The following is a 12,741-nucleotide window of genomic DNA, read 5'->3' as shown; positions in this document are numbered from 1 at the left end:
AGCAGTGATAATGTTACTGATGACAATACCACTAAAGTTGAGTTACTAAATACAGTTTTCCAAAACTTTTTTCACAGGAGAAGATGCAGTAAATATTTGAGAATTCAAAACAAGACTAGCTCCCAACACAAGTAATTTGAAAGTAGCTGTTCTCAGTATAGCAGAGTACCTTGAATCAGTTGTACTTGGCAAAAGATTTGTCAGATCTTTTGCTGTATTGGGGCATTTAATTAACTTAACGGCACCATATGTAATTTGTTAAAAACACATTAAAAACAATCTTGTTTCCTGTGTGGATTTCTTGTGCATTTGACACTTTCCACATCATAATGGTTTTCCGTGCTACTGATCAATGGAACAAGTAACTAACTCTAGATCGCATAAAATACACTCCTGGAAATGGAAAAAAGAACACATTGACACCGGTGTGTCAGACCCACCATACTTGCTCCGGACACTGCGAGAGGGCTGTACAAGCAATGATCACACGCACGGCACAGCGGACACACCGGGAACCGCGGTGTTGGCCGTCGAATGGCGCTAGCTGCGCAGCATTTGTGCACCGCCGCCGTCAGTGTCAGCCAGTTTGCCGTGGCATACGGAGCTCCATCGCAGTCTTTAACACTGGTAGCATGCCGCGACAGCGTGGACGTGAACCGTATGTGCAGTTGACGGACTTTGAGCGAGGGCGTATAGTGGGCATGCGGGAGGCCGGGTGGACGTACCGCCGAATTGCTCAACACGTGGGGCGTGAGGTCTCCACAGTACATCGATGTTGTCGCCAGTGGTCGGCGGAAGGTGCACGTGCCCGTCAACCTGGGACCGGACAGCAGCGACGCACGGATGCACGCCAAGACCGTAGGATCCTACGCAGTGCCGTAGGGGACCGCACCGCCACTTCCCAGCAAATTAGGGACACTGTTGCTCCTGGGGTATCGGCGAGGACCATTCGCAACCGTCTCCATGAAGCTGGGCTACGGTCCCGCACACCGTTAGGCCGTCTTCCGCTCACGCCCCAACATCGTGCAGCCCGCCTCCAGTGGTGTCGCGACAGGCGTGAATGGAGGGACGAATGGAGACGTGTTGTCTTCAGCGATGAGAGTCGCTTCTGCCTTGGTGCCAGTGATGGTCGTATGCGTGTTTGGCGCCGTGCAGGTGAGCGCCACAATCAGGACTGCATACGACCGAGGCACACAGGGCCAACACCCGGCATCATGGTGTGGGGAGCGATCTCCTACACTGGCCGTACACCACTGGTGATCGTCGAGGGGACACTGAATAGTGCACGGTACATCCAAACCGTCATCGAACCCATCGTTCTACCATCCCTAGACCGGCAACGGAACTTGCTGTTCCAACAGGACAATGCACGTCCGCATGTATCCCGTGCCACCCAACGTGCTCTAGAAGGTGTAAGTCAACTACCCTGGCCAGCAAGATCTCCAGATCTGTCCCCCATTGAGCATGTTTGGGACTGGATGAAGCGTTGTCTCACGCGGTCTGCACGTCCAGCACGAACGCTGGTCCAACTGAGGCACCAGGTGGAAATGGCATGGCAAGCCGTTCCACAGGACTACATCCAGCATCTCTACGATCGTCTCCATGGGAGAATAGCAGCCTGCATTGCTGCGAAAGGTGGATATACACTGTACTAGTGCCGACATTGTGCATGCTCTGTTGCCTGTGTCTATGTGCCTGTGGTTCTGTCAGTGTGATCATGTGATGTATCTGACCCCAGGAATGTGTCAATAAAGTTTCCCCTTCCTGGGACAATGAATTCACGGTGTTCTTATTTCAATTTCCAGGAGTGTATTTTATTTTAAAAACTGACTAGGTTTGATCAATATCTGATCATCCTCAGACCATTATATCCTCTGTAAGTGGAGTAACATGAAATCCATTAGAGAACAAGTGTAGATATACACAACCATCAGAAAGTATGTAACTGCAATATAAGTAAAAATGGAAGAAATTGGTGACTACTGGAGCTGCTGGCATGGAGCACTAACTCTCTCGGTTCGTGCGAGGATTGACTGCTGCATGACGTACAGTTGCCGTCATATAAATAGCAAGAGCTCCAGCCACTATCTCCAGCAATACGTCAGTGGTAGTCAACGAAAATCAAATATAAATAAAAACCAGTAAAAAAAACAATTGTATAAAATATTTAGATCATAGCTATGGTCATATGATTATAAAAATAGAATATTTAGATCATAGCTATGGTCATATGATTATAAAAATAGCCTTGCATCGAATATATTAAAAGACCACATGAAGTGTAATAAAGGAATAAACCATTAACATTCAAATTAGACCCAAAGTGCCCTCTATGGGGATTTGTGCATAAGATACGTTATGCAAACAGTGCTTAGAAGGCCATCCCTTAACCATAGTAATGGTATGAAAATCGATGTGTTCCAATTTCATGTCAAAGGTACAAAAGTATGACTTACAATTTTTGATTTTGAACATAATCATTATTATATACAGAAAAGGTAATAAGTACACTTAATACAATAGGAACAGTGCTGTTGATGCTAAGAAATACAAAGGAAGTACACAAGTACTATAAAACAATAAGCTGTGGACATTAAAATTAGGCATTAGATACCCTGTAAGGGGACTTGAATGTAACACATATAAGTTTCCATTTGTGATAGATAGTGGCCTGTCACTACAACTTTATTTAGAGCAATATGTGTATCACGATATATTTACACACAGTATAAATAACAGACTCATTAGGTGCAACAGGAACAATAATCATTATATCAATGACAATACATCTAGTCATAAATTGTCCTCAGTAGGAACTTGCACAAAACATGTGCAAACTAAAGACAGCTCAATGCAAAGGTCACCGGAAACTAGATGAATGGTGTATACATTGAAGTGTTCCTATCATCAATCGCAGAATACAGAATCATTCGCCAGTCACTGAAACTTTGACTTCGACTAGATACATCATTGTATAGAATGCTACAAACATTTTTGTCATGTCTAACTCAGTTTTTTGTAAGTTAAGTCCATTATAGTAATAAAAACAGAGGAACATGCAATTCACAATAAATCACCAAAGAGATCGAAAAATAATGTCTCCATGAAATCTGATAGTTAAGCAAAGATAATGGTTTCTTTTTATGGTGAATGTAAATTTCTAATTCTTCTGAAATTAGAAACTGTAGGCCTACGGGGATGTTGCATAGTATTTTTAGGTTACTGGCAATAGATTCTATGCAATAACTGTTGTATGCAATGTGCTGGTCTAAATATATCTACTGCTTGCAGTTCCTGATGTGTACTCACGGAATCTGATTTGAAAATTCCTGGCTGTTTGTCCAATGTACACATCATCACAGTTTTCACAAAGTATTTAATATACACACTCTAGAGTTTACGTACTTATTGTCATGGTTCCCACAGGTATGCCTAAATTCTATGTGCAATGAATTGTTAGTTGTGAAGGCTATGAATAATTCATTTTAGTTAATAATTTATTCATTTTACTGAATATGCTGGCTAAGTAAGTCATTTTAGTACATTTTATCTACTATTATCATTAGATGGAAGCAAATTATGATGAGACTTCTGTAATTTTGTAAATGAAGAAACAATACTGTCAGTTTTATAATCACTGGTCTCTGTGATCTGTTTAAGAAGACTGAACTCCTTCTGAAAGACATCTGATTTTAAAGGAAGTTTCAAGATTTTGTGAATCATGGTCTGGAAGTATGCTTTTCTGTATTTCAAGGTATGGCAGGAAGTGGCATTAATAACACCATCAGTTGTAAGTTTCTATGTACATTGAAAACACCTCATGTTCAACTTAAAAATAAGTTTTGCATAAATACTGTTTTATGTGGTAGTTAATTAATCTTTTTCATCTATTGAGCATTTATATAATAAAAGACTATGCCAATGTATCTTTTGAAGGAAATGACTTCATCAGTGATGTGTGTGTTCTTTTTAAAAAATATATGCTTCTACATAATTTATGAATATATTGGCGATTGTGCCTGCTAAGGCATTTCACATAGCAAGACCATCACTCTGAAAATATATTTTTCCTTAAAAGAGCAATAATTTATGGATAATGTGTTTTTATGTTAGGCATCTGACTCTGCAATTTCTCCTAGATTAATAATTTTGTGACTAACCAAACCGCATTTCATAACATCAATAGTTTTGGCAACTGCTATATTAGTAGAGAGACTATTAATATTTAGTGTTACAAATCTACCACCATCTGGAATATTGAAATTCTAGATCTGTTCCACCAACTCAAAAGTACTGTTCATGCCAAAATTTTCTTCAAAAACATAAAAAGTTTTTAGCATATTACTTAGTTTTCTATTCTGTTTGTGGGATGGGCAATTCTTATTGTCCATATGGGATTGATAGGCATATGAACTTAATCTGTGATCTTAATTTTGGTTATTGGGGATTCATGACATTAAGAAAGGCTTTTTCATTTGGTAAGAACAGAAAGTTAGCATTGAAAAGCTTTTTTAAATTTGTCTGAAATTTGAGAGTCAGGTTCTTATTGATTTCTGTGATACTAGTTACATTTAAGAAGGCTGCAGTTATAGAGATGTAATCTCCATTTACAATAATTAAGGTATTATCTTTATTTGCTTTTATTATTACTGATCAATTTTCAATCAGTTTACTACTAATGCTTTGAACTATTTTAGATTCATGGCGCATTGCATATTTTGTTTTGTTCTTCCCTTACAAAGAAGACTTAAGTTTTTAATCCTATCTTGCAGATCTCTGATTTCTTACATTTTGCTTATTTAATAGCTGTTTTAATGTCTGCAAAAAGATGTTTAACATTTGTATTGTTAAGAGGGGGCATTATATTTCAGACATTCAGTAATGCATTTTCAGCAACAGTACACTGAATATTCATAATGTTTGAGATCCTGGAGAAGAACTTGTGCACATTATTAGCACATTTAGAAACAATTTTAGTTGTTGAGTAACTAACAGAGCTAATTTCTTATGTTGTTTGTCTGTAATTATCTCATGTAACCAGTTAAGCTTTTGGGTACCATAAAAGAAATATTGAAAACAAAGTACAAAAGTTGACAGCTTAATAAAAGATGTAATTTACGCATTTCATGGGTTAAACTTTTCTTTTAAAGAAAGCGATCAGATTTGATCAAAAATAACTTGCTGCTCTGCTCAACAAACGTAGTGACAGGAGAGTTAGATTTCAACTTAATCTTGATATTTGCAGGATATTGCTCATTAAAACTGATCTTACCATGTATCTTAATAATTTTTATCCTCAGTCCTATAAACTGTCTAAAATTTCCAAATGTCTGACTAGGCAAACATGGCTCACACAATCTATTATTTTTTATGTTTTTAATAGTATTTTATGACCACTGAAACTTCCTAAAACCATGTTTCAAAAAATTTTAAATGAAAATTTGTGCTGGGCTGGGAGTCAAAGCAGCATTTCCCACTTTCCTCGAGTGGTCGCCTTTTAACCACCACAGCTATCCAAGCACATCCCCATCCAACCCAAATCTCCCTATGCCGCACACTATAGTGTCCGTTTTCCATTAATCCTCTTTGTTCACAGGCCTACTCTATTCCCAGGAGAGGTTGGTCATTACTGTGCATCCACTCTAAAATACTGATATGTCATCAGGCATATACACTACATAGGTATGGCGTTTGTTCTTTTGGACACCCGTGTCCAAAAGAACAGACACCATATCTATGTAACTTAACTCATTTAATAAATGAAAGTCCTCTTGTATGATGATGAAATAGCTCAATTTTCAGTAATAATATAAAGTCATTTGTTTGATGAAAGATGCATACCTAAACACTGCAAAACTGCACAATTCACACCAATACACAAGAAAGGAAATAGAAGTAATCGGCTGAATTACAGATCCTTATCATATACATCAATTTGTAGCAAGATTTTGGAACATACTCGTGTTTCAACTTGATACGAATACCTCAATGAAAATGATCTACTGACACATAACCAGCAAGAAGTCACAAAATATTACTGAGAAACACAACTGGCTTTTTATTCACATGAATTGATGAGAGGCATCGACAGAGGATTTCAAGTTGATTCCACATTTCTAGATTTCCAACAGGCTTTTTAAACCATTCCTCATAAGTGTCAGAATATCATTTCAGTTGTGAAACTTATTTGTTATTTCCTATTAGAAAGGTCACAGTTCAAAGTAACTGATCAGAATTCATTTAGTGGAATTAAAGTGATGTATGGGATTCCCAAGGAAGTTTTACAGGCTCTGTTGTCCTTGTGTATGAATGAGTTAGGTGACAAAGTGAGCAATCCTCCTAGATTGTTTTAGATTGTGTTGTAGTTTACCATTTGGTAGTCAAAAGAGCAACAAAATGAACTGTATAAAGCTATAGACAAGATATCTGTTTGTTGCAAAAAAGTGGTAATTGGTGCTTAGCAACAAACAGTGAGGTGCTCCACAAGGGTATAAAAAATTTCATTAAATTTTGGTAACACAAGAAATCACAGAAATTTAAAGAAAACAACTTAAGCTGGAATCACCATACAGAAAACATGGGGGAGGTGAATAAAAAACTGCACTCACAGGATGCAACACATTTATCTACTAAAGATACTGTCTACATTTTTCTTGTCTGTCCTCATCTGGAATGTTCCTGTACAGTACAGGATTCTTACAAGATATGATAGTTGGAGAACATAAAACTCAAAGAGGGGAAGCTCATTCTGTGTATATTAAAAAAAAAAAAAAAAGTGGGGACGAGAGAGTGACACAGGTGTGATACACCACTTGGGCTGGAAATCATTAAGACAAAGTCATCTTTCATTGTGATGAGATCTTTTCATGAAATTTGTCTCCCACTTTAACCTCCCAATGCCACAACATTTTGTTGATTCTCACCAACACAAGAAGAAATGATCATCATGACAAAGTAAGAGAAAGCAGACAGCACATGGAAAGATTTAGGTGTTCATTTTTCCCGATGTGCTATTCTAGTGTGGAACAGTCAAGAAATAGTTTGAAAATGGTTATATGAATCATTTGTCAAACACTTGCATGAATTGCAGAGGAATAATGTAGCTGTAATAATGTAGATGAATATGAGACAGTGTTTGTGAGCACAGGATTTAACAGAAAACTTCAAAGTTGGAAAGAATGGGTGTTAGATATCTGCAGACAATGTGATCATTTTAACAAACAATGAAAACAACTTTAAGACATACAGTGAACATTAGAGTCTTTGGGGAATGGTTTGGAGTGAAAATCATTGCAATGAGGACTAACATACAACTAACAATACTGTCATGTACCATTTAAATAAAGGTATATTACAGAAATAAAACTGAAAGTTATCAATAACACAGCCTGCATTTGCAAAGAATAACAGGATATTTGGCTGCAATACTGATTTCAGAATCAAGAAACTATTGATGATACATACTGTGTGGAGTCTTCTGTTTGCTAAAGGGAAAAATGGGAAAGATAACCATGAGTGCTGATCATTGCATGTGACCAGATGGGGTGAGGGGTGCAAATATCTGAGGAACATTATATGAGGAGATATTAAACAGGTATGTTCAAGAATATAACAATATTATGCTATATGGTGAGTAGCAACTTTCCTTCTCATAATACTGTTACATTCCATCCTGGGTTTTCCATTGTTTGATTTATGTTCAAGAATGAAATTAAATAGAATTGATCTTAAACAAGAATTGGTTAATGAACCCTTGCACACAGCAACAATTTAAAAGCTGCTAAGAAGATTTGCAGGAGACAGCTAATTACTGGAACTGAAGAAAATTGGAGAGAAAAAGTAGATTAGGCATATTTAAGGGAAATGAGAGCATACAGATCATTATTGATGGATACGTAAAGGAAATGGAAAAGCAGGAAGGTAAAATATTTGGCTGTTCGATGACTGGTAGGGAATTAACGAACATGGTGAGCTGGAGAAGGAAAACATAGATCACAAGAAAGAATTACAGCAAGGATATGCTTGTTGTGGAGAAAGTTAATAACGATATTAGAATTTTTTAAACGTTACTCAATATGTATTTTTCATGCACAAAGTAATGTTACATGTGAAGTGAATATCTAAAGGGGCACAATTACAATTCAATGCCTGGTCAACAACAGTGTCACTACAGCAGAAATACAAGCTAAGAATGGGGACAAATGGGGAGGAAACTGTCCGTGTTTTTCTCACAAGAACCATTCTCACATCTTCCCCACTGTGCCACCACAAGCAGTAAGAATTTCTACAGGACATTATGAGTTCAAATGGCTCTGAGCACTATGGGACTCAACATCTTAGGTCATAAGTCCCCTAGAACTTAGAACTACTTAAACCTAACTAACCTAAGGACATCACACACACCCATGCCCGAGGCAGGATTCGAACCTGCGACCGTAGCAGTCCCGCGGTACAGGACATTATGGACAGATGTGGAAGAAAGCATGAAGACCCAACCTTACCATGTAAAGCAAATGCATCAGTAAAATAATGAATCTTTTACCGTGTAATATCTGAAGCATTTCCTCCTGTTGCTGCTTCCTGGAACAATTGGTGGTAGTTTCAGTTTACAAATTCAGTTTGACCTTACAACAAATAATGGAAACTATATAAAAACACTTGCATATAACTGATTACTTACCTAAGATTTCTTACTGACAATATGTATCAAAATTAGCAGGGAATGTATATTGTAAATTGAACATTATGTAAACAACTGACAATACATCACTTGCACTATATGTTACCTGACTTCATACTTCTTTTCAGTATTTCTCAATATCCTATACATCAGTACTGCTGCTGCAGCAGCTATTATAACAACAACAACAACAACAACACAGTCAGTTGGTGAAAATTCGTTGTTAGAAAAATACATATATCATTCCATTATAATGACATTTGGTATTTTTAATTCATTTTGTGAGACCTTTTGACTTTCCACAACCACTGGTAAGATCATACACTGTACAACTGGAAAGCAGAGAAATAAAAGTAGCAAGACATGTCCTCCTGCCCCCTCCCATATAAACAAAACTATTAGTGCATACATGGACACAGGCTGCCAAGGGATGTTCTTGTAGCACCGTATGTGAGGTCACAGAAATCTCTCACTCTGAAGACTGTAAAAGTTTTAAACAGCTATATTATACTTCACACAATCCAGGGTACACGTCTATATCACACATTGGTTTGTGTAATGTTTAATCGTTAAGTTATAGGTAACATACACAGTTAAAATTAATTGATAACAAATATTACTAAGGGAAATCAACAATAGTGTAGCAACCATGTCCATAACTAAAAACACACACACACACACACACACACACACACACACACACACACACACACACACACACACACACACCCCTACCTAAGCAGAACAAAGGAAGGGGTGACCTGGGAAGAGGTGTGGGACTGTTGGGAAGGGGTGTGGGTCCAGGGGGTCAGCAGAGTGAGGCCAGGAGGAGTACTGGACTGAAGATTGTGTTGCAGGAATAACATCCATCTATGTAGTTCACAAAGCTGGAGCTGGGGGAGAGGATTCAGATGGCACAGGTTGTGAAGTAGCCACTGAAATAGAGTACATAGTGCTCAGAAGCATATTTCACTACTGGAAGCTCAACTCTGCTGTCAGCCACAGTTTGGCTGAGTACAGTTGATCATAAAATGTTGGGCACAAAATGCAGCAGAGTTAGTATATGACATGGTTGCTTTCACACGTGGCCACATCTCTGACAGGATAAGGACGGGAGAAATGTGTGCTGGGAGGGTGAATCCGACAGGTATTGCACCTAGGTCTTCCACAGGGATACGATACATTTGATAAGGAGTTGGGAGTGGTTGTGGTGTAGGGAGGACTGGGAAGGACTGTGGATATGATATCCCTTATTTCCGGTCCTGATAACAGACTGATGTAAGAGACAGTTTATTTGTTACAGTCCAAGATGATACTGGGTGGTGATGGAGGTTCTCCTTTGTAGCTAGTTCTTGCAGGTCGTGAGAAGATTAAAATTGTATGGGGATAAGAAGTGGAAAATCTGATAGCGAACTATGACGATGTGCTGAAGAGTAATGTCTGAATTTTTTATTCTGTTTTCAAGGTTGGTTGTGATATTACATGTCATACATGTTAATCTGTCAACTTTCCTACTTTGCTGATGTAAATTGCAACACACTGCTACAAGAGGGCTCCAAATTGTAGCTTGTAACAGGGCAGCATGTAACGTAACTGGCAGTGTGTAATATAACACATGGTGATTTACTATGAGACACTCAGAAATCAGAAAGCACAAATTCAAAGAGTTTGTTCACACATGGAACACACTCTCATAAAACATGACAATGCCAGAAAAAGCATGACCAATGTGACACTTGCAATAATCCAATGTCTTGGGTTCAGTGTCACCAATCATCCCACATACAATCCCAACTTGGCTGCAATCCATTTTCATTTGTTTCTGATACTCGAAGTACCCCTTCAAGTACCTTGCTTTGATAGTGATGAAATGGTTAAGGCAGAGGTGAGGTTGTGGCTCCATCAAACATTCAACAACTACTGTAACAATAAACTGGTTTCTTGGCGGAAGAAATGTGTTCATTGGCAGGGTGACTATGTTGAGAAGTAAACAACTACACATGAAGAATATAGATGCAGAACATTAATAAAGTTTGTTTTATTTAAAAACCTTTATGAGTTTTTACATAGAGAGTTCAGAAGCATTACATTCCAGTATGCCCTTTTATGAAACTTACTGGCAGATTAAACCTGTGCACCAGGCAGACTCAAACTCCTGATCTTTGTCTTTCGTGGACTAGTGCTCTACTGTCTGAGCTACCCAAGCATGACTCAGGATCTGTCCTCAGAGCTTCAATTCTGCCAGTACCTCATCTCCCACCTACCAAACTTCACAGAAGCTCTTCTGCAAACTTTGCAGAACTAGCCCTTCTGGAAGAAAGGATATTGCAAGAAATGGCTTAGCCACAGCCTGGGTGATGTTCCCAGAAAGAGATTTTCATTGTGCACCAGAGTGTGCACTGATATGGTTTCAATCTGCTCATTCATTATGCCCTTTTATGTTGGGGAGAAGTGCCTGTCTGTAAAGACCTTTGTGGGACCTTCAGTAACTGGGCAAGGGAATTCTCATCACTGTAGATATGCTGTCCACATATGCCCAAGCTATATGGGAGTGATTTTTTGGTGTGGAAGGGACAACAGCAGTGAAAATGCAGGTACTGTTGACCATTAGTCAGACGGAGCCACCAGGGAGTTGGTCAACATCCAAGAAGTTGGCAGAGTGGACTGAGGAGAACCAGAAGTAGTGAATTGGAGTAAAGAAAAGTTGTTGAGGCTGTGAAGGAATGAGTGTGTGTGTGTGTGTGTGTGGGGGGGGGGGGGGGGGGATCGGGCACTCACATCACCTACAGGTACTCAATGGTGAGGTTATCAGCACCCTTACACACATTACAAGAAACAAATGTGGAAAAATTTTTGACACACAGTGAGGAGGAAATCTATAAAATGTGACTCCTTCACTCACTGCCACCTCACTCACGTTGACCCAGACAATTGCTCTATTTCACAGGTAATAACACAACAGAGAAGGGTGAATAGTGCTACACTTGAGACTAAACCATAGAAGAGCTAAAATAAAGGCACATCGAAATGTGAGTGAAATGTGACTGGCTGAGCACTTAAAAAGCATGCGGGTGAGCCAGCCAACCTGTTAACACATCAAGAACATCTCTCTAAAATTTCTGGGAACAAGTTCGACATATCACAAGACCATAAAACTCTAACCATATTTCTCTCAATGGCACTTAAAACAGAGGACAGATCTGCTGCCACCCTCTGCCCTGAAAATAAAACACAGTCTAGTAAAATGTGGTGTACAGTGATCTGTACACATCAAGTACCACACATTGGAAGGTTCTCTCGCCAGGGCAAGAAGCCATGCTTCTGAGGGCTGTGGCCTATGCAAAGATGGGGATGGAAGACCTTGTCCCACATTTGTGCTGTATGCCATGGTGGTGTAGTGGTCTTTACTAGACACAGCTTGTTATCCGTCACTTCTAGCCACTCATCTCCCCATTGATGCATGACTCTGTACCTCAACAGCAAGGTGATAGCATCCAGGGGGATGGTAAACTGAAATAACTGAGGATCACAACATGCCTCCTTGGCTGCTACATCCACACATTCATTCCCCATAACACTCACATGCCACAGTACCCAGCAGAAAGACACCTCCCTCCCCAGCCATTGTTGTTAAAGAAGGGCATCCTGAATATTCTGGAGTTCTTTATCTGCTGGATACAAACATGATAGAGAGTGCAGGGTGCTTAAGGTATCTGAATAGACAAGGAGTTTAATACTCTAAGCACATTTCATTTCCTCCAACACCATAAAGATCCCATATAATTTCATGTCACAGACAGTAAAGTCTTTAAGAAGTCAGACCTTGAGGACATGATCAGGGAAAACAACAGAGCAACCAACCAAGTCTGTCTGTCCATAAAGACGGATACAGAGTTGTGCCTCTGCACAGAGGCTGGGTATGGGGCTGGTCTTTTATGCACCTATGGCCAGCTTAATCTCCTTGTGATGGATAGCATCAATAATCTTCAAGCAGGAAGGTGTCACTGAGCCATACACTGTTCACCCATAGTCTAGCTGCAAATGCATGGAAAAAATTGAAG

General features: G+C 39.2%; 1 protein-coding gene across 6 annotated transcripts in view; it reads right to left on the bottom strand.

Annotated features, from left to right (window-relative positions):
- LOC126212877 (uncharacterized) overlaps nt 1–12,741 on the bottom strand; it is a 262,978-nt gene that overhangs the window by 57,542 nt on the left and 192,695 nt on the right. For 2 of the 6 annotated variants that reach the window (XM_049940374.1, XM_049940376.1), the window contains one exon: nt 8,114–8,580. The exons of the other annotated variants lie outside the window; for them this stretch is intronic. In XM_049940374.1, the coding sequence (XP_049796331.1) occupies nt 8,539–8,580 (42 nt within the window). In that variant the 3' untranslated portion in view covers nt 8,114–8,538. Of the gene's footprint in view, nt 1–8,113; nt 8,581–12,741 lie in introns of those variants that run through there. 6 annotated transcript variants of the gene reach the window in all.

The sequence above is a fragment of the Schistocerca nitens genome, chromosome 11, assembly GCF_023898315.1.
Source record: "Schistocerca nitens isolate TAMUIC-IGC-003100 chromosome 11, iqSchNite1.1, whole genome shotgun sequence".
Taxonomy (NCBI): Eukaryota; Metazoa; Arthropoda; class Insecta; order Orthoptera; family Acrididae; genus Schistocerca; species Schistocerca nitens.
The sequence above is the reverse complement of the archived record's forward strand: the minus strand, read 5'-3'. Positions and strand labels throughout refer to the sequence as shown.